The 26,146-nt window shown below is 44.5% G+C and overlaps 1 protein-coding gene across 1 annotated transcript in view; it reads right to left on the bottom strand.

Annotated features, from left to right (window-relative positions):
• Positions 1 to 26,146, bottom strand: part of LOC115195677 (phosphatidylinositol 3,4,5-trisphosphate-dependent Rac exchanger 2 protein-like) — a 203,128-nt gene that overhangs the window by 56,516 nt on the left and 120,466 nt on the right. The window contains 4 exon segments of the mRNA XM_029755788.1: positions 7,221 to 7,311; positions 13,687 to 13,769; positions 15,022 to 15,116; positions 15,534 to 15,716. Coding sequence (XP_029611648.1) covers positions 7,221 to 7,311; positions 13,687 to 13,769; positions 15,022 to 15,116; positions 15,534 to 15,716 — 452 coding nt within the window.

The following is a 26,146-nucleotide window of genomic DNA, read 5'->3' as shown; positions in this document are numbered from 1 at the left end:
ACATTGTTATAATCAGAGAACGAAAGCGTAACCAAACACGCTTCAGCCCAGCTTGATCCAATAGGGAATCAGGTTCTTAACTGAGGGACTTGATCATCCAAAAAAAACATTCCTTACCCCAGGACGCTTCCAACAGGTGACTATCCAAGAAAATGTAATTCAAATTAAAGGAGCTTAGATTTGGTGTCTGCATAGATATGAGCTTATTTTCGGGACAAAATGACAGGCTTATGTTTCGGCGTAGGACACCTTTATTCAGAACATTGTTCAAGTGTCCTTAAGTAAGGAATTGTTATTTGGATGATGTTCTGGTTATATTGCAGATCTCCTGGACATAGAGAGGAGTAGCCAAACAGCTAAATCAGTATCCTGAATCATTTAGAAGAAAGAAGTGTGGGATCGAGGAATGATAGGAGAGGAGAGATGTTTTTCAGACAAGTTACTTTACTGTCCAAAATCATAGCCTGTTGCCTTGAGGGCATCGGTTTGCTGCCACAAAACTGAAAGCCTTCTTGTGATCCACCTACTACACAAAAAACAGGTATATTCTTAACCAGCCTTTACCAGTATATTCTTAACCAGCCTTAACCAGTATATTCTTAACCAGCCTTAACCAGTATATTCTTAACCAGCCGTAACCAGTATATTCTTAACCAGCCCACATCCCCCCTTCATCCCTCGAGTGACTGTAAGGTAAACACAACATGTGGGGTTTTATAGTCCTTCAAAGCCTGGGAGAGACAGGGAGATGGAGAGGAATGGAGGATGAGGAGCCAAACATCTCCTGCATTATTCATCAGAGAGAAGAGAGGGGTGAAGGGATGAGAGTGGCGGAGGAGAGAGTTCCAGACATACCTCATCATTTTACTCCTCTCTCCATCTGAAGGTGAGAACCAAAGCCCACACACACACACACACTCCCAAATGTCCCTCACATTCTCTCTCTCCCTCGCCCTCCAATACCTCTCTCTCCCTTCTGTCAGCCCAGACACTGTGGACGTATGTCTGAGTGCCAGACAGATATGATGGGATGTCTGCTAATGAATGTCTCATTAAGACTGCTGTCTTTGTTTGGTCCTAGCCGTGCCACACACACAGACAGTCTTTATTAGGGAGGGGGAGGAGCAGCAGATCAATCTAGGGTGTAAACACTGAGAGACACACACAGAGGGGTTAGATATAGTGTAGATTTTGGAGAGAGATGGGAGGTTGAATCTGTGATAACAGGATGGTGGTGAACTAGAGGCTTGTAGGGCATTTAGGGATTTGGTTTCCCTTGTGTGTGTGTGTGTAGTGTGTGGGGCTGTTTGCGTTTCTTTTCTCTAGGAAGGAGGAATGCTCTGCCATCTACTTTATTATCAACACACACACTACGCCAGCGATTTGCTTCATCGGATCAACATAACGCACGCACACACACACACACGCCTCCTAGATCAAATGCATCTGTGCTCACATGGGGCGAGAGACACAGATCAGAGGAGACAAATGAAACATGTAAAATGTGCAAAGTGTTTGGAGGGTTCTGATATTTAAAACACACATAGGGGACCTAACACACACACACACACACCCCGAGTCTAATAAAATATCCTCAAAGACACACAAAGACAACCAACTTTTTAGGAGAGAATAGTAGCTTGCATGCTTCTAAGCTACAGATCAGGGCCAGATGTATCCAGCGTCTCAGAGAAGGAGTGCTGATTTTGGATCTGTTATGCCTTTTCGATCACAATGGATAACATTATAAGTAAGGGGGGACCTGATCCTAGATCAGCAATCCTACTCTGAAAAGCTTGATACATACAGTTGAAGTCGGAAGATTACATACACTTAGGTTGGAGTCATTAAAACTCATTTTTAAACCACTCCACAAATTTGTTGTTAACAAACTATAGTTTTGGCAAGTCGGTTAGGACATCTACTCTGTGCATTACACGTAATTTTTCCAACAATTGTTTACAGACAGATTATTTCACTTATAATTCACTGTATCACAATTCCAGTGGGTCAGAAGTTTACATACACTAAGTTGACTGTGCCTTTAACCTGTCTGGGCTAGGGGGCAGTGTTTTCACGGCCGGATAAAAAACGTACCCGATTTAAACTGGTTACTACTCTTTCCCAGAAAGGAGAATATGCATATTATTAGTAGATTTCGATAGAAAACACTCTGAAGTTTCTAAAACTGTTTGAATGGCGTCTGTGAGTATAACAGAACTTATATGGCAGGCAAAAACCTGAGAAAATTCCAAGCAGGAAGTGGCCTGTCTGCGAATTTGTACTTCTCCCTTTGCTTCTCTATCGAAACTACATTTTACATTTACATTTTAGTCATTTAGCAGACGCTCTTATCCAGAGCGACTTACAGTAGTGAATGCATACATTTCATACAATTTCATACATATCATACTTTTTTTTTTTTTTTTTTTCTGTGCTGGCCCCCCGTGGGAATCGAACCCACAACCCTGGTGTTGTAAACACCATGCTCTACCAACTGAGCTACAGGGAAGGCTACAGGGAAACTACAGTGCCCGTGGGGTTATGTAGCACTTTCTAAGGCTTCCATTGGCTCTCTAAAGCGTTCAGAAAGCGGATTGACGTGTCTCCTGTCTCCGGGCAGAGTACAGGATCACAGTTTGTCAGTGGACTGCCTGGTGGCTAAGAGATTGGAAATGCGCGTTCACGAGACCTCGCCATTTTTTCTCTTCCTTTTTGAATGAATACAGCATTGTCCGGTTGGAATATTATCGCTATTTTACGAGAAAAATACCATAAAAATTGATTTTAAACAGCGTTTGACATGCTTCTAAGTACGGTAATGGAATATTTTGAATTTTTTTGTCTCGAAATGCGCTCGCGCGTTACCCTTTGGATAGTGACCTGAACGCACGAACAAAACGGAGGTATTTGCTCATAACTATGGATTATTTGGAACAAAAACAACATTTGTTGTGGAAGTAGCAGTCCTGGGAGTGCATTCTGACAAAGAACAGCAAAGGTAATCCAATTTTTCTAATACCAATTCTGAGTTTATTGAGCGTCGAACTTGGCGGGTGTCAAATTAGCTAGCCGTGATAGCTGAGCTATGTACTTATTGCAAAATGTGCTTTCGCCGAAAAGCTATTTTAAAATCTGACATAGCGATTGCATAAAGGAGTTCTGTATCTATAATTCATAAAATAATTGTTATGTATTTTGTCAACGTTTATCATGAGTAATTTAGTAAATTCCCCGGAAGTTTTTCGGTGGGAATACAATTTCTGAACATCACACGCCAATGTAAGAAGCTGTTTTTTGATATAAATATGAACTTGATTGATCAAAACATGCATGTATTGCATAACATAATGTCCTAGGAGTGTCATCTGATGAAGATCATCAAAGGTTAGTGCTGCATTTAGCTGTGTTTTTTTTTTTTTTGACATACATGCTTGCTTGAAAAATGGCTGTGTGGTTATTTGTGTCAATGTACTCTCCTAACATAATCTAATGTTTTGCTTTCGCTGTAAGCCTTTTTGAAATCGGACAATGTGGTTAGATTAACGAGAGTCTTATCTTTCAAATGGTGTAATATAGTCGTATGTTTGAAATATTGAAATTATAGCATTTTTGAGGTTTTTGTATTTCGCGCCACGCTCTTCCACTGGCTGTTGAATAGAGTGGGACGCTAACGTCCCACCTAGCCCATAGAAGTTAAACGGCTTGGAATATTCTAAAAAATGATGTCATTGTTTTAGAAGCTTCTGACAGTCTAACAGACATAATTTGAGTCAATTGGAGGTGTACCTGTGGATGTATTTCAAGGCCTACCTTCAAACTCAGTGCCTCTTCGCTTGACATCATGGGAAAATCAAAAGAAATCAGCCAATACCTCCACAAGTCTGGTTCATCCTTGGGAGCAATTTCCAAACACCTGAAGGTACCACTTTCATCTGTACAAACAATAGTACTGTCACGTCCTGACCAGTAATAGGGGTTATTTGTTATCGTAGTTTGGTCAGGACGTGGCAGAGGGTATTTGTTTTATGTGGTTCGGGGTGGTTGTGTGTTTAGTGGTGTGTTTGATTTATTATTCCGGGTTTTGGGCACTGTTCTATGTTTATGTATTTCTATGTTTAGTCTAGTCATTTGTATTTCTATGTTTAGTTTATTGGGGGTTGGACTCTCAATTGGAGGCAGGTGTTTTCTATTTGCCTCTGATTGAGGGTCCTATAAATAGGTATGTGTTTGTATTAGTATTTTGTGGGAGATTGTGCTAGGTATAGCTTTGTTGCCTTAGCGGCCTGTTATTAGTCGTTGTGTTTTTGTTATGTACGTGTTTGTTTTGGTTCACCTTCTTGTCCGTTTAAATAAAAAGAAGATGAGTGCACATTTCCCCGCTGCGTCTTGGTCCACTTTAACCTACGACAACCGTGACAAGTACCCAAGTATAAACACCATGGGACCACGAAGCCGTCATACCACTCAGGAAGGAGACGCATTCTGTGTCCTAGAGATTAACGTACTTTGGTGCGAAAAGTGCGAATCAATACCAGAACAACAGCAAAGGACATTGTGAAGACGCTGGAGAAAATAGGTACAAAAGTATCTATATCCACAGTAAAACGAGTCCTATATAGACATAACCTGAAAGGCCGCTCAGCAAGGAAGAAGCCACTGCTGCAAAACCGCCATAAAAAAGCCAGACGACGGTTTGCAACTGCACATGGGGACAAAGATCGTACTTTTTGGAAAAATGTCCTCTGGTCTAATGAAACAAAAATATAACTTTTTGGCCATAATGACCATCATTATGTTTAGAGGAACAAGGGGGACGCTTGCAAGCCGAAGAACACCATCCCAACCGTGAAGCACGGGGGTGGAAGCATCATGTTGTGGGGGTGCTTTGCTGCAGGAGGGACTGGTGCACTTCACAAAATAGATGGCATCGTGAGAAGGAATATTATGTGGAAATATTGAAGCAACATCTCAAGACATCAGTCAGGAAGTTAAAGCTTGGTTGCAAATGGGTCTTCCAAATGGACAATGGCCCCAAGCATACTTCCAAAGTTGTGACAAAATGGCGTAAGGACAACAAAGTCAAGGTATTGGAGTGGCCCTCACAAAGCCCTGACCTCAATCCTATAGAACATTTGTGGGCAGAACTGAAGAAGCGTGTGTGAGCAAGGAGGCCTACAAACCTGACTCAGTTACACCAGCTCTGTCAGGAGGAATGGGCCAAAATTCACCCAACTTATTGTGGGAAGCTTGTGGAAGACTACCCGAAACGTTTGACCCAAGTTAAACAATTCAAAGGCAATGCTACCAAATACTAATTGAGTGTATGTAAATTTCTGACCCATTGGGAATGTGATGAAAGAAATAAAACCTGAAATAAATCATTCTCTCTACTATTTCACATTCTTAAAATAAGGTGGTGATCTTAACTGACCTAAGACAGGGACTTTTTACTAGGATTTAATGTCAGGAATTGTGAAAAACTGAGTTTAAATGTATTTGGCTAAGGTGTATGTAAACTTCCGACTTCAACTGTACAGCCCCAGGCCACCACACAGGTTGGGACTATGCCAGACTGATTCAATTCAGTTCATTATTCACTACAGTCATTATCTGTGTCCCAAATGGCACCCAATTCCCTTTACAAACGCGCTACTCTGACTACATTTCTAGTCAAAAGTAGTGCACTACATAGGGAATAGCCTGCCATTTGGGACATAGCCTTTGAAACCCACAAAACCTAACCTTTAGAAACCTTTGCCATGACATTTATACAGAAACAAGAGATTTTCCTCCTTTTCATGAAAACAACTGTACACCATCTGATCTCCAGAATGTCCCGACTCAGCAATGGAGATTCATGATTTATAGCCAGAATATGGAAACGATAGTGGTTTATTGTCACTCCAGGAAACTGATAGGGTTAAATATAGCAACTTTTCTTCCAGCTGCATTTCCTGTCCAGATTAAATTTGTATCTGAGACTAAAGTTCTTCGGCTAGAACAGAAAATCTTCCTACACAATGAGATAAAACAAAACAATTGATAGAAGCTGAATGTTTCAGGCCAAGAAAAGGTCTGCGTCCCAAATGCCACCCTATTCCCTACATAGGGCCCTGTTCAGAAGTAGTTCATTATATAGGGAATAGGGTGCCATTTGGGACCCACACACACACGGTAAAGTCAAAACAAGCAGAAACTGAGCCCCAAAAACTTTACTTAACAGTATATTGTTATGATGTGATCTGACAACTGTGGCTATTATATACGTACAGTAGGTCTGTATGGTGTCATCTTCACTGTTGGGTGATAAGCAGTACTGTATTTAATATGGGGCGGAATTGCAGTAAACAGCAGGCCAGTGGCACTGTTCCAGATATAAGGTGTTGCTCAGATAGAAGGGAAGGGTACAGAGGGATATGAGAGGAACAGAGAGAAGGGAAGGATGGATGGAGGGAGAGAGAGTGCGAAAGCGGAGGGCACAGAGGGATTGGAATAGGAGAGATGAACAGAGGGGTGGAGGGCACGCATGCAAGCCTGTGCATGCACATGCACACACACACACACACACACACACACACACACACACACACACACACACACACAGGAAGTAGCAGCCCTGTGAGGGAGGCTGCAGTGTTTTCTGAGCAGGTCCTGTTTCCTCTCAAACTCTTTCTTTCTTTAGAGAGAAGGAGCGATGGAGGGAGGGAGGGAGGGAGGGATGGATGGAAGCTGGGTCTGGAGTCTCTCCAATGTTATCTTACTTCTCCAAGCTCTACTGTGCACCCGAGCAAGCCCTAATAAACACAGCTACACCCCAGCTAAAAACACTACAAAAACACTCCAAAACCGTACAAAAACAGCCCTTACAGGAAAAGGGAGGAGAAAAAATCTATATACCACCATGCCAGAGAAAGGGATGCATGTGGAGAGGGAGGGGATGGAATGGAGGGAGGAGAAGAAAGGATGGAGTTTTTCCTCCCATTGAAAGGCAAACATCCCCAGAGTGTTCTTTTTTTCTTCTGGATTTCTTCCGTCGACCAAACCCATCTTGTTGCAGTAGTCTAGGTTCTGGCCTGTGGTTCTAGGCTGAGTATTGACAGTATGACCCAGCTGTATGTAAGAGACAACCCTCCGTCTTTAACGGGCAGTCCTCGTCTAAAGTAGTGCACTACAAAGTTAATAAGCTGCACACTGAAAGACAACCCCTCCGTCTTTACCTTGTAGTCCTCGTCCAGGTGTGAAACACTTGGTCTGTTCAAAGGCCTTGGCCACCACCGCTCCCTTCAGCAGACTGGTGATGGACTCCACCTGAAGAGAAACAGAGAGACAGACAAAGAGAGAGACAGACAGACACAGAGACACAGAGAGATAGAGACACAGAGACAGTGACAGACGAAGAGAGAGAGAGAGAGAGAGAGAGAGAGAGAGAGACACAGAGACAGACAAAGAGAGAGAGAGAAAGACAGAGACACAGAGAGATAGAGAGACAGAGACACAGAGACAGACGAAGAGAGAGAGAGAGAGACAGAGACACAGATAGATAGAGACACAGAGACAGACAGAGAGAGAGAGAGACAGAGACACGGAGAGATAGACACAGAGACACAGAGACAGACAAAGAGAGAGAGAGAGATAGAGACAGAGACACAGAGAGATAGAGAGACAGAGAGATAGAGACAGAGACACAGAGACAGATGAAGAGAGAGACAGAGAGAGAGACAGACAGACGAAGAGAGAGAGAGAGAGAGAGAGAGAGAGAGAGAGAGAGAGAGAGAGAGAGACAGACACAGAGAGATACAGTGAGACAGAGACACAGAGAGATACACTACTGATGAGATGTGTTCTGTTAGCAGGGGGTTAGGGGTGTGTGCTTGGTGTTCCAGTTCTTTCTTCATGATGTTAGGCAGTTCAATTCATGGAATCAAATGTAATTACAGGACCAGTGAAAGGTTTGGACACACCTACTCATTCAAGGGTTTTTCCGATTTTTTTACATTTTCAACATTGTAGAATAATAGTGAAGACATCAAAACTAGGAAATAACACATATGGAATCATGTAGTAAGCAAAAAAAGTGTTAAACAAATCAAAATAGATTTTAGATTCTTCAAAGTAGCCACCCTTTGCCTTTCCTTCTTAATCCGTTTGAGCCAGTCAGTTGTGTTGTGACAAGGTAGGGGTGGTATACAGAAGATAGCCCTATTTTGGTTACTACATGACTCCCTATGTGTTATTTCATAGTTTTGATGTCTTCACTAGTATTCGACAATGTAGAAAATATAAAAAATCTAGAAAAAACCCTGGTGTCCAAACTTTTGACTGGTACTGTATGTACGTCAAAGTTAGAAATGTATGGCATTATTGTGTGGGTCCAGTCGGTCTGAGGTTGTTGTGCTTGTTTAGTCTGTGTTTTTCATGTATTACTATTCCACCTGCTGTGAAATGGCTGGCTGGGTGCATTTACATCTATTTTCCATAATTGAAGGCTTGAATCAGGGGAACTTAGTAGATAGTCTAGGATAGACATACCCAAATCAACCCTCACTGATTAGTTATTTTATCTCTTAAGTTTCATTGGAGCAAAATGACACCTGACCTTACCATGCCTCTCCTTTATCTGCTGATGCACGTGACCTGACAATAGAAATACCATAGCGGCAGGTAGCCTAGTGGTTAGAGCGTTGGGCCAGTAACCGAAAGGTTGCTAGATCAAATCCCCGAGCTGACAAGGTAAAAACCTGTTGTCCAGCCCCTGAACAAGGCAGGACGCTGTTCCTAGGCCGTCATTGTAAATAAGAATTTGTTCTAAACTGGCTTGCCAAGTGAAATAAAGGTTAAATAAAATAAATAAATCTATCAAAGGGAAAAACTATCCGGACTGGTTTAGCACAACAGGAAGGAGAGGCATGTTATCATTTCATTTTGCTGAAATGAAACTGAAGTGAAAAGACATCATCCGACCCGGAGACACTGCTGTTGAGAGATCTCTGGGCACACAACAACGCTGTCTCATATTCCTGAGTGTTTCTTACTCATTAGAGAACAGAAGAGTCAACACCAGAACACAGGTGAGGAGACAGAAAGATTTACCTAGACAGTCTCCATGGTTGAAGATTGGTGTCACTATGGCATATTTTTTAACTGTACAAGAATTCCCCTTAGGTGATCTACTGAATTGAATATGTAAACCTGCTTGAAAACTTTAGACCCTTTCCAGCTATTTTTTAAAAACTTTTTACATTGAAAAACGGTATCCCAGGTATAACTCCAGTAACGTACACACTTAACCCTAAAAGCGCCAAAAAGGAATACATTCTGAACCTTTTTTTAATCCTTCCGAAATTTAGTCGTTACCAACAATTAGTTACCAACATTTTTAATTTTTTTTAATACATGATTTCTGTGTTAATATGGAGGAATAAACAATTATTTTGTTGTCTACTAAACTTAAAATGTGGAGTCAAAAGTTAACTTTGCGATAGTCTACCAAATTTGGCACAGAGATAGATGCATGTACACTGAAAATATATAGATATGGAGCCACTCCAGATTTGACCCATGGAGGGCGTGGCAGCCACTACAACAAAGAAATCAAAAATGTAAATATATATTTAACTTCCAGTCAATGTCTCTTTACCAAGTTGAGAGTCTCATATTTCAGGTGCAAATGGTACCGAGTTGATAGCTCATAGAATAAAAAATGTAGAGCTAAAAGTCTGATGGCACCAGCGCCCATATTGCCTACAGATTACCTCCCATATCAGTGGCCATTTTAGGCCGTACAGGTATGACAGATGAGCTCAATCGGCAATTTCTCAGTATCACAGAAACACAACACTTAGAATGAATAACAGACGAATGTTCCTAATTAGTGACTACGGATTAAATAAAAACATTTATTTTGAAACATCAAATTTAAGGATAAATGTGTGATTTAAAACAAATATATGCATATTTGGGGGAATTAAAACTATTTACTTACAAAAGGTTAATAAAATAAACATGTGTTACTGCTTGACAGTGTCTCTTTGCAATCAATACCAATTTGTGATAAAAAATGACCCCCGTTGGTGCTTTTATGTAAAAAATATGTTGTCGCTTTTAGGGTTAAAGCAACAACAAAAAAATGTTTGTTTTTTTGTGTAATCACAGCCTCCCCCCCAAACTTGTGCCACATAATCAAGACACCCGCACCACCTATTGAAATGTGCCTTCTGTTAGGTAAATCACATGATAAATGAGGTGCTTTAGGAGGCTTGAGGGGGTCTTTAAAGCTGAATCTGTCATAAAGTTTTATTGACATTCGGCTAATGCCATGTTTCACGGTCTCTGTCTAGATATGGCCACCTGCAGCAGTCTCCTGTCAGAAGAGCAGTTTGTGTGCTCTATATGTCTGGATGTGTTCACGAAGCCTGTCTCTATTACATGTGGACACAACTTCTGCAAGGCTTGCATCGGCGGATACTGCGATAGCGCTGGACTGTCCCAGTGTCCACTCCGTAAAACAGATTTTGGTCGGAGACCAGATCTCTCGGTCAATACTTTCATTTCTGAGATGACTGCTCAGTTCAGGCAGGCAGTTCAAGTAAAAGCTGCTGAGCCAGGAGAAGTGGCCCTGTGACGTCTGCACCGGGGACGATCCTGCCCGGTGTGTCTGACCTCTTACCGCGAAACTCACCTGCAGCCTCGCCAGATAGCCTCAGCCTGAAAGAGACACAAGCTGATCGACCCCCCCGTGCACAACCTGGAAGACAGGATGTGCAAGAAGCACGACAGACTCCTGGAGCTGTTCTGTAGGACTGACCAGACGTGTGTGTGCCAGTCCTGCACCGAGGCAGACCACCAAGAGTCGCCACATTGTCCCTCTAGAGGAAGAGTATCTGGAGTGGAGGGAGGAACACAGAGGCACAGGTGCAGCAGATGATCCAGGAGCGACAGCAGACGTTTCAGGAGATTAACGAGTCCGCAGAGCTCAGCAAGAGAGACGCGGAGAGAGAGATGGGGGACAGCGTGCAGATGCAGGTCTTTACTGATCTGATGGATCGCATTAAGGGATGTCAGGCCCAGCTCACTGAGGTGATTGAGGGGAAGCAGACTGCAGCAGAGAGGCAGGGTAAAGGGTTCATTAAAGAGCTGGAGCAGGAAATCACCGTGCTACTGACGGGAAGCACTGAGCTGAAGCGGCTGTCGTGCACCGAGGACCACCTCCACTTCCTCCAGAGCTTCCATTCCCTACGCAGCCTTCTGCCCACCAAGGACTGGTCTAAGATCAGTGTCTATAGTCAGGTGTGTGAGGGGAGATTAAGAGAGCTGTGTCTCAGAGAGACGTTGCGTGATGCTGAGCTGAAGAGTATGTAGCAGTATGAAGTGGACGTGACCCTAGACCCTAAAACAGCACATCCCAATCTTACTTTCTCTAAGGATGGTAAACTATTGGAGCATGGAAGCAAAAAAATGAATGTTTATGACTACCCAGGGAGGTTTGGTAATGCTACTTGTGTCCTTGGCAAGGACATCTCCTCAGGGAGATTCTATTAGGAGGTGCTAGTCAGGAATAAGACAAAGTGGCAGTTAGGAGTGGCCAGAGAGTCCCACGACAGGATGGGTAAAGCTCCATTTAGCTGGGAAAATGGAGTCTGGACTGTGGGGCTAAGGTCTAGAAATGAGTACCAGGCTATCTCAAGCTCAATTGTCCGCCTCTCTCTAAGTAAGAAGCCCCAGTAGGTGGGGGTGTTTGTGGATTATGAGGTGGGTCAGGTCTCCTTTTATGATGTGGGGGGACAGGTCTCCTGGCTTACAAGTGAGGACATATCTCCTTGTCATATGTACGCTTTCACTGGCTGCACCTTCACTGAGAAACTCTACCCATACTTCTACCCCTGTAATATAAAAAGGCTGAAAATGCAGACCCCGCTGGTCATTTCTCCTGTCACAGTCTGGGACAAAGACTCAGTACCAGACTGTCTGTTTGTCAGACACAGACTGAACTTTAACCTCCCAGTCAGACGATCGTCGTTCGATGATCATGGAGATTCCAGAATGAAATGAAAGGTCATGAAATTGTTTTCTTTTTTTTGTGCAAGAGGAAGCACTGCACTGTACTGCACTTCCAGATACTGCACTTATACACTTGAAGCAATGTTTGGAGCTACGGCACAAGGTCTGGGAAGAATTTTGGATTCTCTCAGACATTTCAAAAGGGGGGAAAAAAAGTTTTCATGGGGAGGGTCAGACAACCTCTTCGGACAGACAACTGTCCCCACAAATCACGAGTTTGGGTAGGCGGGGCTTAAAATGCGGGCTGGAATTGTGCTCATGTTTATCTAAGGCAACAAGGGAATACAGCAGTGATGTCTCCGGTGACGCGCTTCCCATTTTCGACTCGTCGTTCTCTCCCAACTGACGCCGGAACTTCCACAGAGGTGTTAAGCCAGAAACACTGGAACATCGAGGGAGGCAACACGTCTGTCTAGAGAGACTATACATGTCCTGTACTGAACATACAGTCTTTGTATTGGAGATGGGAGGAGAATATACTATTTGGGGTGGGGGAAGGGGGTCTTTTGATGTATCCGATATGTCTGATGATCTCTATAATATATGCAATATGCTGGATCTCTGTGTCACTCTTATGAGGAATATAAAAATACAACAACTAGAAATATCTCAAAGATGAAAACTACGGTCTTCTTTTCTACGGTGTGCACTTAAGTGACAAGGGAAGTGTGTGTGTGTGTGTTTGGGTAATCAATTCCATTGAATGAATTTAACTGTCGTCAAATCACGAAGAACTGGAACAGCTCTGCCGCTCATACACAAACACGCACCCCTAACCCCCGCTAACAGATCACATCTCATCTGTCGTGTAGAAACAAAGCCGGGAAGCTGGCCTACAATAAAACAAACGAACGGCAGGAAAGGAGCGGAGCGGAAAGTGCCGAGGCAGCAGCGGACCCCATTCTGTACTTTTACTGCCCATGGATGGAGACGCATACGTTAAACAGGCTTTTTCAACACAGCGGAAATGTCTCCCAGGAGTGTTTGTGCGTGGTGGGGAGAGTGTGCACGTGTATGTGTGTGTCAAAGGGGCCATGCTATCATACTCGTTACACTCCCGTTTCCCAGAGTGTGAGAGAGGTTAGGGGTCAAGGTTAGGCTACCCTGATGTTTGTAGACCAGTGGTTGGGTGGGCCGGCCCGTCAGACATGTGATAGTAAATCAACAGAGGTCATAGGTCAGAAGGGAAAAAAACGAAATATCCCAGGAAACACCAAACATGAAATCTAAGAAACCAAAACAACATCTCATACCCATATGGAAGGAGGACGTAGCCTCCACAACGGCAGATTCATTTGATTTACGGAATCTATTTCCAGTAGGAAACGATTGGGGCAGATGTCAAACAGTACAATTAACCTGCGTCCCAAAAGGAAACATATTCCCTATATAGCGTACTACTTATGACCATGGTCCATAGGGAAAAGGGTGCAATTTGGGAGGGAAATGTATTATTGTATTGTACGATACAACATTGTCCAATGTCCACTGATTTTATTTTCTTCACAATTTGAACTGTTATACCTCTCCCTTGTGTCCATAGTCTGTAGTAGTAATGAGTCTTTTAACAGTACCACGGCCATGGGACGATACCCACTGGGATTTGTTATAGAGCTCAGTACCCACCTGGCTGAAGAGATGCTCCAGGAAGCTGTGTAGTTTCTTCTGCTTGTCATGAGATATCCATACACTGGCAGGCATCTCATCTCCTATAGGACAACATTCATAATCATCAGTCAGCATTAGACACAGACACACACACACACACACGCAGACACACACACGCAGACACACACACGCAGCTCGGTGTCCAGTCCAATCGCCTGTCTGTGTCCATCTGTCTGTCAGATCTCGGTCACAGTTGTAAAGATCCTGCCAAAACCACATCCATGCTAAATTCATAGCCATTATATGCTAATTGCTAAGTGATGGCCTGTAAACCACAATGACAGTGTGTGTGTGTGTGTGTGTGTGTGTGTGTGTGTGTGTGTGTGTGTAGCTCGCGTGTGATAGCTCTCTGGCAGACAGATACAGGGATCGATATTTGACTTTTTTCCCTTACAGAAAAAAAGAAATGATTTCACATGTGGAAAATCACATGAATTCACACACAATTTCACATGTGAAATCATGTGAAAACATGTGTTTTTGGAACACTTCATGTGGTTTTTGTAAGGGTTGACACAGCTGTGGGTTGACACAGCCAAACGCCTGCCATACCCAATCATACTAATCCACAGACTTTCCGTTCACATGGGCTGCATCCCACATGGCACCCTATTCCCTATATAGTGCACTACTTTCGACCAGGGACCATGCGGCTCTGGTCAAAAGTAGTGCACTATGTAGGGAATAGGGTGCCATTTGGGGACACAGCATAGACTCAAAGCTATAATCATGTAGTCAGGTCATAATCAAGTCCTGTCAGTCAGATGTGTGTTAATATACCTTGTGGTCGAATAGGGAAAATGGAACAAGTATTGTGCGGTCTAAAGTAGGCCTTGAACTTGTGTCCTGTATAGTAAATAGTGCGTATCGTGTGTGGCGTTATTGTATAGGACTACTGTGGACAGAGGGAAGAAAGGGACGTGTGTTCTGTTCTGTTCATTGAGCTGGGTTCAAACTTGGTTGAAGTTCATTTCAAGCTTGTTCTTTTGTTGACATGATTATGGAAGATAAAGTGGTGTGCAAATACCCAAAAGGGCCACTAGATAAATTACATAAATCCTTGAAAGTTATCCAAATTCTGGTAGTTTACTGGTAAACTTCGAAAATTTCCATTAATATACCCTCCTTTTGCGACCCTAATCGTGAATGATGTTACTACTGTGGACAGGTGAGGCATTTGCAGTATACTTTGGTCATTTATAACATTACAACTACTTCCACGGTAAATCATTCACGTGTGTTATGTCATTTATGTCTGTGGTGCGTGCGTGCGTGTGTGTGTGTAGTGGTTACCTGAGTCCATCTCATCACTGTGAACATAGGAGCTGCAGTGGCTGCTACAGATGCTGGTGAAGGAAGCTATGGAGTTCCTGTTGCTGTTACAGTCACTGAAGAGAGACACAGGGAAAAACATTTTCCAGCAGCTAGTAGAAAAACTATTACTGCCCTCTAATATTAAAAACTGGTTACTGTCAATCTTTCTGGCTTTGTCCCAAATGGCACCCTATATCCTATGGACCCTGGTTAAAAGTAGAGAATAGTTTGTGTTATGATATGGGAAAGGAAGGTTAGTGTTAGGACATAGACAAACACACTATCCAGGTGACACTACCACACTCCATTCCCCCAGGGGGCAGCAGCAACCTTGTCCAGGTGCAGAGCCTGCTTGATAAGCACGTCGGGTGCTGCCCATTAAGGTGATCAGTCAGAGTGCCAGTTTGGAGGGAGAAATATTATTCAACAACAAGCTAATTTGGCTACCAACTATACTCTCTCGCTCCATCCCTCCTTCTCTTGGTCATTACCTGTAGGAGTCTCTGTTGCTGATGGTGTCGTGTCCTGAGTCCTCCTGTTCGTCTCCGGCGACGTTGAAACACACCTTCTTTCCGTTCTTCTCTCCTCCTCTCTCTCCTTCACTCTCCGCTGAGATGTAACTCTCTGGGGTCTTCATGTCTGAGGCAGGGGGGAGGGTGATGGAGGAGAGGAGGCTGGGAGAGAGAGGAGGGACGGAGAGAGAGACCCGAGAGAGAAAATGCAGGTTATTGAAAGTAGCCACATTCTACAGCCTTCCTGTAGCAGTCAAAAAGAGCCATCACCAACTAACTAGGCAGGAGAGCATGACGACGAACATGGCTTCATTCCTCCAACCTTAACATCCTCTCAAAAGTGCAATGTCAAGTTGACTTTACACGGAAAACATGCCTCGTGGTGAAAGAACACAGTGTCTAACGTCATCAAGATGTGTGTGTGTGTGTGCGTGCGTGCGTTCGCGCATGTTATGACCTGTGAGCGAGTGAATGTGTCCGCGCTTGCGTGTGTGTGTGGAGGCCTATCATCGAATGTGTGTGCGCGCGCACACATCACTCACACACCCACTGACAGTGAGAGCCAAACAAAGCTCCAACCTGTTTGTGCTAGTCTTCCTCACAACAACTCCAGCAGGCCAGAGGTCCTCCAAATATGAATAACTTCAAACATGCACAGCCAGCTGTGTCAACAGCCTAAACTCAACACACACCAGCCCCACAACTCAGCCTCTCGCTCTGCATGCCTGGGTTCTATCAGGGGCTTTGTGGAGGAAGAGGATCAGAGCTCGATGATGCGTCCCAAATGGCACCCTGATCCCTATATAGTACACTAATCGGGAATATTGTGCCATTTAGGACCAGACCAGGAAATTTTCACAGAACTGCAGCAACACATGGAGTCATTTAGAGCCATATTTCCAATAAATGCCAGGCTTGGACTTCCTGACTGGCCTATACAGGCAGGGAGGGAGAAAAACACTAACACGCCATGTCTGTTTGCATTTCAGACTAATTCTATTCATGTCCGTCACTGCGTATATTTTCCGTTGTGTCACGTTTCAGGCTTTACTTGAGACTGTTTCATTTTGGGGGAGTCAAGAGACTGCCCTCGTGTCCTCTCACATCACATGATAGATTATTTTTAATTGATTTATTTATTTCACCTTTATTTAACCAGGTAGGCAAGTTGAGAACAAGTTCTCATTTACAACTGCGACCTGGCCAAGATAAAGCAAAGCAGTTCGACACATACAACAACACAGAGTTACACATGGAGTAAAACAAACTTACAGTCAATAATACAGTAGAAAAATAAGTCTATATACAATGTGAGCAAATGAGGTGAGATAAGGGAGGTAAAGGCAAAAAAGGCCATGGTGGCAAAGTAAATACAATATAGCAAGTAAAACACTGGAATGGTAGATTTGTAGTGAAAGAAAGTGCAAAGTAGAAATAGAAAGAAATAGAAAGATAGATTATACAGGCTCTATCATTTCAAAAGTCCTGTCGTTTTCCCCTTTATCCCTCCCTCCATCCATCCCTACATCTATCCATTCAGAGAAGGATCAACGGAGACCTGCCATCATTAAATCCCACTCCAGATCCCACAACAATGCCCCTCTAGAATGCAGTGGCATTCCATTGCCATGGAGAAGGTTCCAGGCCCTGTGATTGGCTGGTCGTAAATAAGGAAGTGTAAGCAGCTTAGGGCTTGTGTGCAGGGCATCAAAGGGAGCAGGGAGAAATACAGTGCACTTGGAAAGTATTCAGACCCCTTCACGTTTTCCACATTTTGTTACAGCCTTATTCTAAAATGGATACTTTTTTTCTACTACACACAATAATTCATAATGACAAAGCAAAAAATTATTAATTGTTTTGCACATTTATGAAAAAAATAAAAACAGAAATACCTAATTTACATAAGTATTCAGAACCTTTGCCAAGAGACTCAAAAATGAGCTCAGCTGCATCCTGTTTCCATTTACCATCCTTGAGATGTTTCTACAACTTGATTGGCGTCCACCTGTGGTAAATTCAATTGATTGGACATGATTTGGTCCGGAGCGAGCAGTCGCACTTCGCTTCACAGGTAATATTACACTTCTTTACATTACAACGGTTTGGTTTGTTTGATCTGAGCAATTTTTCTTAGCTATCAAAGATAATTGTGTAGTTTAGAGTAATTAGAGTAATTATCGAGGCTAGCTATTTTTTCGTCCTCCTAACGTAGTCAACACTGCTAGCTGCTAGCTAGTCAACACTGCTAGCTAGCCAACCTCTACCGACTAGCAGCACTGTAGAAACTATTACATTACAACGGAACGACTTGATTAGTGTAGTGTTAGTGTTAGTTAGCTAGCTACATAGTTGTCTTTGCTGTCTTTGTTTCTAAGATAATTGTGTAGTTTAGAGTAATTATCGAGGTTAGCTAGCCAGCCGCGACGCCTTGTCCAGACTTAGTCAACACACCTAGTCATCAAACCCACTGCTAGCTAGTGGGTTTGCTAGCTAGCCAACCGTTACCGACTAGCAGCGCTGTAGATACTAATACATTACAACGGAACGATTTGACTAGTGCAGTGTTAGCTAGCTAGCTACATAGTTGTCTTTGTCATAGCTTGATAATTGTGTAGTTTAGTAATTCGAGGTTAGCTAGCCAGCTATTTCCGTCCCCCGTGACGCCATTGTTCCATACCTAGCCAACTATTACCGACGAGCAGCATTGTAGAAACTAAATACATTACAAAGGAACGTCTTGATTAGTGTTATGTTAGCTAGCTACAAAGTTGCTTTTGTATAATAGCCAACCTCTACCGACTAGCAGCACTGTAGAAACTATTACATTACAACGGAACGACTTGATTAGTGTAGTGTTAGTGTTAGTTAGCTAGCATTTTCGTCATTTTAGTCAATAAGATTTTCGCAACGTAAGCTTAACTTTCTGAACATTCGAGACGTGTAGTCCACTTGTCATTCCAATCTCCTTTGCATTAGCGTAGCCTCTTCTGTAGCTTGTCAACTATGTGTCTGTCTATCCCTGTTCTCTCCCCTCTGCACAGGCCATACAAACGCTTCACACCGCGTGGCCGCTGCCACTCTAACCTGGTGGTCCCAGCGCGCACGACCCACGTGGAGTTCCAGGTCTCCGGCAGCCTCTGGAACTGCCGGTCTGCGGCCAACAAGGCTGAGTTCATCTCAGCTTATGCTACCCTCCAGTCCCTAGACTTCCTGGCGCTGACGGAAACATGGATTACCACAGATAACACTGCTACTCCTACTGCTCTCTCCTCGTCTGCCTACGTGTTCTCGCATACCCCTAGAGCATCGAGCCAGCGGGGTGGTGGCACTGGAATCCTCATCTCTCCCAAGTGGACATTCTCTCTTTCTCCCCTGACCCATCTGTCTATCTCCTCATTTGAATTCCATGCTGTCACAGTTACCAGCCCTTTCAAGCTTAACATCCTTATCATTTATCGTCCTCCAGGTTCCCTTGGAGAGTTCATCAATGAGCTTGACGCCTTGATAAGTTCCTTTCCTGAGGATGGCTCACCTCTCACAGTTCTGGGTGACTTTAACCTCCCCACGTCTACCTTTGACTTATTCCTCTCTGCTTCCTTCTTTCCACTCCTCTCCTCTTTTGACCTCACCCTCTCACCTTCCCCCCCCTACTCACAAGGCAGGCAATACGCTTGACCTCATCTTTACTAGATGCTGTTCTTCCACTAATCTCATTGCAACTCCCCTCCAAGTCTCCGACCACTACCTTGTATTCTTTTCCCTCTCGCTCTCATCCAACACTTCTCACTCTGCCCCTACTCGGATGGTATTGCGCCGTCCCAACCTTCGCTCTCTCTCTCCCGCTACTCTCTCCTCTTCCATCCTATCATCTCTTCCCTCTGCTCAAACCTTCTCCAACCTATCTCCTGATTCTGCCTCCTCAACCCTCCTCTCCTCCCTTTCTGCATCCTTTGATTTTCTCTGTCCCCTATCCTCCAGGCCGGCTCGGTCCTCCCCTCATGCTCCGTGGCTCGACGACTCACTGCGAGCTCACAGAACAGGGCTCCGGGCAGCCGAGCGGAAATGGAGGAAAACTCGCCTCCCTGCGGACCTGGCATCCTTTCACTCCCTCCTCTCTACATTTTCCTCTTCTGTCTCCGCTGCTAAAGCCACTTTCTACCACTCTAAATTCCAAGCATCTGCCTCTAACCCTAGGAAGCTCTTTGCTACCTTCTCCTCCCTCCTGAATCCTCCCCCCCCCTCCTCCCTCTCTGCGGATGACTTCGTCAACCATTTTGAAAAGAAGGTTGATGACATCCGATCCTCGTTTGCTAAGTCAAACGACACCGCTGGTCCTGCTCACACTGCCCTACCCTGTGCTTTGACCTCTTTCTCCCCTCTCTCTCCAGATGAAATCTCGCGTCTTGTGACGGCCAGCCGCCCAACAACCTGCCCACTTGACCCTATCCCCTCCTCTCTTCTCCAGACCATTTCCGGAGACCTTCTCCCCTACCTCACCTCGCTCATCAACTCATCCTTGACCGCTGGCTACGTCCCTTCCGTCTTCAAGAGAGCGAGAGTTGCACCCCTTCTGAAAAAACCTACACTCGATCCCTCCGATGTCAACAACTACAGAGCAGTATCCCTTCTTTCTTTTCTCTCCAAAACTCTTGAACGTGCCGTCCTTGGCCAGCTCTCCTGCTATCTCTCTCAGAATGACCTTCTTGATCCTAATCAGTCAGGTTTCAAGACTGGGCATTCAACTGAGACTGCTCTTCTCTGTGTCACGGAGGCTCTCCGCACTGCTAAAGCTAACTCTCTCTCCTCTGCTCTCATCCTTCTAGACCTATCTGCTGCCTTTGATACTGTGAACCATCAGATCCTCCTCTCCACCCTCTCCGAGCTGGGCATCTCCGGCGCGGCCCACGCTTGGATTGCGTCCTACCTGACAGGTCGCTCCTACCAGGTGGCGTGGCGAGAATCTGTCTCCGCACCACGTGCTCTCACCACTGGTGTCCCCCAGGGCTCTGTTCTAGGCCCTCTCCTATTCTCACTATACACCAAGTCACTTGGCTCTGTCATATCCTCACATGGTCTCTCCTATCATTGCTATGCAGACGACACACAATTAATCTTCTCCTTTCCCCCTTCTGATAACCAGGTGGCGAATCGCATCTCTGCATGTCTGGCAGACATATCAGTGTGGATGACGGATCACCACCTCAAGCTGAACCTCTGCAAGACGGAGCTGCTCTTCCTCCCGGGGAAGGACTGCCCGTTCCATGATCTCACCATCACGGTTGACAACTCCCTTGTGTCCTCCTCCCAGAGTGCTAAGAACCTTGGCGTGACCCTGGACAACACCCTGTCGTTCTCCACTAACATCAAGGCGGTGACCCGATCCTGTAGGTTCATGCTCTACAACATTCGCAGAGTACGACCCTGCCTCACACAGGAAACGGCGCAGGTCCTAGTCCAGGCACTTGTCATCTCCCGTCTGGATTACTGCAACTCGCTGTTGGCTGGGCTCCCTGCCTGTGCCATTAAACCCCTACAACTCATCCAGTACGCCGCAGCCCATCTGGTGTTCAACCTTCCTAAGTTCTCTCACGTCACCCCGCTCCTCCGCTCTCTCCACTGGCTTCCAGTTGAAGCTCGCATCCGCTACAAGTCCATGGTGCTTGCCTACGGAGCTGTGAGGGGAATGGCACCTCCGTCCCTTCAGGCTCTGATCAGGCCCTACACCCAAACAAGGGCACTGCGTTCATCCACCTCTGGCCTGCTCGCCTCCCTACCTCTGAGGAAGCACAGTTCCCGCTCAGCCCAGTCAAAACTGTTCGCTGCTCTGGCACCCCAATGGTGGAACAAGCTCCCTCACGATGCCAGGACAGCGGAGTCAATCACCACCTTCCGGAGACACCTGAAACCCCACCTCTTTAAGGAATACCTGGGATAGGATAAATTAATCCTTCTAACCCCCCCCCCTTAAAATATTTAGATGCACTATTGTAAAGTGGTTGTTCCACTGGATATCATAAGGTGAATGCACCAATTTGTAAGTCGCTCTGGAAAAGAGCGTCTGCTAAATGACTTAAATGTAAAATGTAAATGTAATTTGGAAAGGCACACACCTGTCTATATAGGTCCCACAGTTGACAGTGCATGTCAGAGCAAAAACAAAGCCAGGTCCGTAGAGCTCCGAGACAGAATTGTGTTGAGGCACAGATATGGGGAAGGTTATCAAAACAATTCTGCAGCATTGGAGGTTCCCAAGAACACAGTTGTCTCCATCATTCTTAACTGGAAGAAGTTAGGAACCATCAAGACTCTTCCTAGAGCTGGTCGCCCGGCCAAACTGAGCAATCTGGGAAGAAGGGCCTTGGTCAGGGAGTTGACCAAGAACCCGAGCTCCAGAGTTCCTCTGTGGAGATGGGAAAAGCTTCCAGAAGGACTACCATCTCTGCAGCACTCCACCAAGCAGGCCTCTATGGTAGAGTAGCCAGACGGAAGCCACTCCTCAGTAAAAGGCACATGACAGCCCACTTGGAGTTTGCCAAAAGGCACCTAAAGGACTCTCAGACCATGAGAAACAAGATTCTGTGGTCTGATGAAACCAAGATTGAACTCTTTGGCCTGAATGCCAAGTGTCACGTCTGGAGGAAACCAGTCGCCACTCATCACCTGGCCAATACCATCCTGACAGTGAAGCATGGTGGTGGCAGCATCATTCTGTTGGGATGTTTTTCAGTGGCAGGGACTGGGAGACTAGTCAGGATCGAGGGAAAGATGAATAAAGCAAAGAACAGAGAGATCCTTGATGAAAACCTGCTCAAGAGCTCAGACTAGTGTAAAGGTTCACCTTCCAACAGGACAACGACCCTAAGAACACAGCCAAGACAACACAGGAGTGGCATTGGGACAAGTCTCTGAATGTCCTTGAGTGGCCCAGCCAGAGCCCGGACTTGATCAAACACCTCTGGAGAGACCTGAAAATCACTGTGCAGCGACGTTCTCCATCAAACCTTACAGAGCTTGAGAGGCTCTGCAGAGAAGAATGGGAGAAACTCCCCGAATACAGGTGTGCCAAGCTTGTAGCGCCATACCCAAGAAGACATGGCTGTAATCACTGCCAAAGGTGCTTCAACAAAGTACTGAGTAAAGGGTCTGAATACTTATGGAAATGTGATATTTCAGTTTGAAATATTTTATACATTTGCAAAAATTTCTAAATACCTGTTTTTGCTTTGTCATTATGGGCTATTGTGTATAGATTGATGAGGGGGGAAAAACAATTTAATCAATTTTAGAATAAGGCTGTAACGTAACAAAACGTGGAAAAGGTGAAGGGGTCTGAATACTTTCCGAATGCACTGTATACAGTAGCTGCAAGCAGCCATGGCGGGGTTCACGCTATGGCCCCACAGCGAAACCATCAGGACAAATTGGACACATTGCTCTAGGATGAGCTACTGTACTTCTGTACTCCTTACCACGCTTGCTAAATATCAAAACTCAAAATCAAACAGATTAACCTTTTGATGTATTTTGGACCATTTTTAATGATGTTGACTACTTTAAATATTTTATTCTCCTCTGGATCGATCGGCACCAAATTTGGTATGTAGCATCTACGGACGCGTGTCTTCAAACACAATATTTAGCTCAAACAATATGTTTGCTATAAGCCAATGAGCTTGCATTAATGTTTTTTCCTGTCCAACAGCTCCCCCATGTGGCCAAACAAAACCATACTCAACAGGTTACCAAGACTTATATCCCTGAGCATGTGGGCCAAATTCCATGACTCTGGGTCAAACAGATCAAGTTATATAAATGTGCCCATAATAGAGAAACCATGTGGTCGATCTGAATGAGCTTGCATATGTTGAGGCTTGACAGTGATTGGAACATTTGTATCACATTTTTTACGATGTGAATATCCGTGTGTGATTTCTAAGTATTTATGTGCCAGATCAAGCCCATGTGAATGTTTATTGGTCAGTAGCGGCCATGTTGTTAGAAATGCTAGCCTGGAAAAAATTCCATTGCGAGACCATGGTCCATAGATACTATATACACTACATGACCAAAAGTATGTTTTTTTATTTATTTATTTCACCTTTATTTAACCAGGTAGGCAAGTTGAGAACAAGTTCTCATTTACAATTGCGACCTGGCCAAGATAAAGCAAAGTAGTTCGACAACATACAACAACACAGAGTTACACATGGAGTAAAACAAACATACAGTCATTAATACAGTAGAAAAATAAGTCTATATACAATGTGAGCAAATGAGGTGAGATAAGGGAGGTAAAGGCAAAAAGGCCATGGTGGCAAAGTAAATACAATATAGCAAGTAAAACACTGGAATGGTAGATTTGTAGTAGAAGAAAGTGCAAAGTAGAAATATAAATAATGGTGTGCAAAGGAGCAAAATAAATAAATAAATAAATAAATACAGTAGGGGAAGGGGTAATTGTTTGGGCTAAATTTAGATGGGCTATGTACAGGTGCAGTGATCTGTGAGCTGCTCTGACAACTGGTGCTTAAAGCTAGTGAGGGAGATAAGTGTTTCCAGTTTCAGAGATTTTTGTAGTTCGTTCCAGTCATTGGCAGCAGAGAACTGGAAGGAGAGACGGCCAAAGGAGGAATTGGCTTTGGGGGTGACCAGAGAGATATACCTGCTGGAGCGCGTGCTACAGGTGGGTGCTGCTATGGTGACCAGTGAGCGGAGATAAGGGGGGACTTTACCTAGCAGGGTCTTGTAGATGACCTGGAGCCAGTGGGTTTGGCGACGAGTATGAAGCGAGGGCCAGCCAACGAGAGCGTACAGGTCGCAATGGTGGGTAGTATATGGGGCTTTGGTGACAAAACGGATGGCACTGTGATAGACTGCATCCAGTTTGTTGAGTAGGGTGTTGGAGGCTATTTTGTAAATGACATCGCCGAAGTCGAGGATCGGTAGGATGGTCAGTTTTACGAGGGTATGTTTGGCAGCATGAGTGAAGGATGCTTTGTTGCGAAATAGGGAGACAATTCTAGATTTAACTTTGGATTGGAGATGTTTGATGTGAGTCTGGAAGGAGAGTTTACAGTCTAACCAGACACCTAGTGATTTGTAGTTGTCCACATATTCTAAGTTAGAACCGTCCAGAGTAGTGATGCTGGACAGGCGGGCAGGTGCAGGCAGTGTGAACACCTGCTCGTCAAAAATCTCATTCCAAAATCATGGCCATTAATATGGGAAGGTTTTCCACTAGATGTTGGAAAATCGCTGCAGGGACATGCTTCCATTCATCCATGAGAGCATTAGTGAGGTCGGATACTGATGTTGGGGTGATTAGGCCTGGCTCGTAGTCGACGTTCAAATTAATCCCAAAGGTGTTCAATGGGGTTGAGGTCAGGGCTCTGTGCAGGCCAGTCAAGTTCTTCCACACCAATCTCGACAAACCATTTCTGTATGGACCTCGCTTTGTGCAAGGGGGCATTGTCATGCTGAAAAAGGAAAGGGCCATCCCCAAACTGTTGCCACAAAGTTGGAAGCACAGAAATGTCTAGAATGTCATTGTAAACTGTAGCGTTAACATTTCCCTTCACCTGAACTAAGGGGCCTAGCCCGAACAATAAAAGACTGCCCCAGACCATTATTCCTCTTCCACCAAACATTACAGTTGGCACTATGCCTTCGAGCAGGTAGTGTTCTCCTGGCATCCACGAAACCCAGATTTGTCCATTGGACTGTCAGATAGTGACGCGTGATTCATCACTCCAGAGAAAGCATTTCAAGTGCTCAAATCAAGTAAAATTGTATTGGTCACACGTGTTTAGCAGATGTTATTGCGGGTGTAGCGAAATGCTTGTGTTTCTAGTGCCAACAGTGCAGTAATATCAAACAAGTAACATATTTCACAACATACACAAATCTAAGTAAAGGAAAGGAATTAAATACATAAATATTTGGAAGAGCAATGTCAGAGCAGCATAGACTAAGACACCGTAGAAAATAATAGAATACAGTATATACATATGAGATGAGTAATGGCAAATATGTAAACATTATTAAAGTGACTAGTGTTCGATTTATTAAAGTGGCCAGTGATTTCAAGTCTATGTATATAGGCAGCAGCCTCTAATGTGCCAGTGATGGCTATGTAACAGTCTGATGGCCTTGAGATAGAAGCTGTTTTTCAGCCTCTCGGTCCCAGCTATTTTGCCCCCCCCCCCCCCCCCGTGATGTGTTGGGAAGGAGGCACCACCCAATGGAGAGCCCTACGGTTGCGGGCGTTGCAGTTGCCGTACTAGGCAGTGATACAATTGTGCATCTGTAAAGGTGTGTGAGGGTTTTAGGTGCCAAGCCAAATTTCTTCAGCCTCCTGAGGTTGAAGAGGCGCTGTTGCACCTTCTTCACCACACTGTCTGTGTGGGTGGACCATTTCAGTTTGTCAGTGATGTGTATGGGGAGGGCCTTGAAACTTTCCACCTTCTCCACTGCGTTCCAGTTGATGTAGTTAGAGTGTTGCGCCCTCTGCTGTTTCCTGAAGTGCACGATCATCTCCTTTGTTTTGTTGATGTTGAGTGAGAGGTTATTTTCCTGAAACCACACTCCCA

Source organism: Salmo trutta, chromosome 6, assembly GCF_901001165.1.
Source record: "Salmo trutta chromosome 6, fSalTru1.1, whole genome shotgun sequence".
In the NCBI taxonomy this organism is placed as follows: domain Eukaryota; kingdom Metazoa; phylum Chordata; class Actinopteri; order Salmoniformes; family Salmonidae; genus Salmo; species Salmo trutta.
Note: the sequence above shows the minus strand (reverse complement) of the source record. Positions and strands in the feature narration are given on the sequence as shown.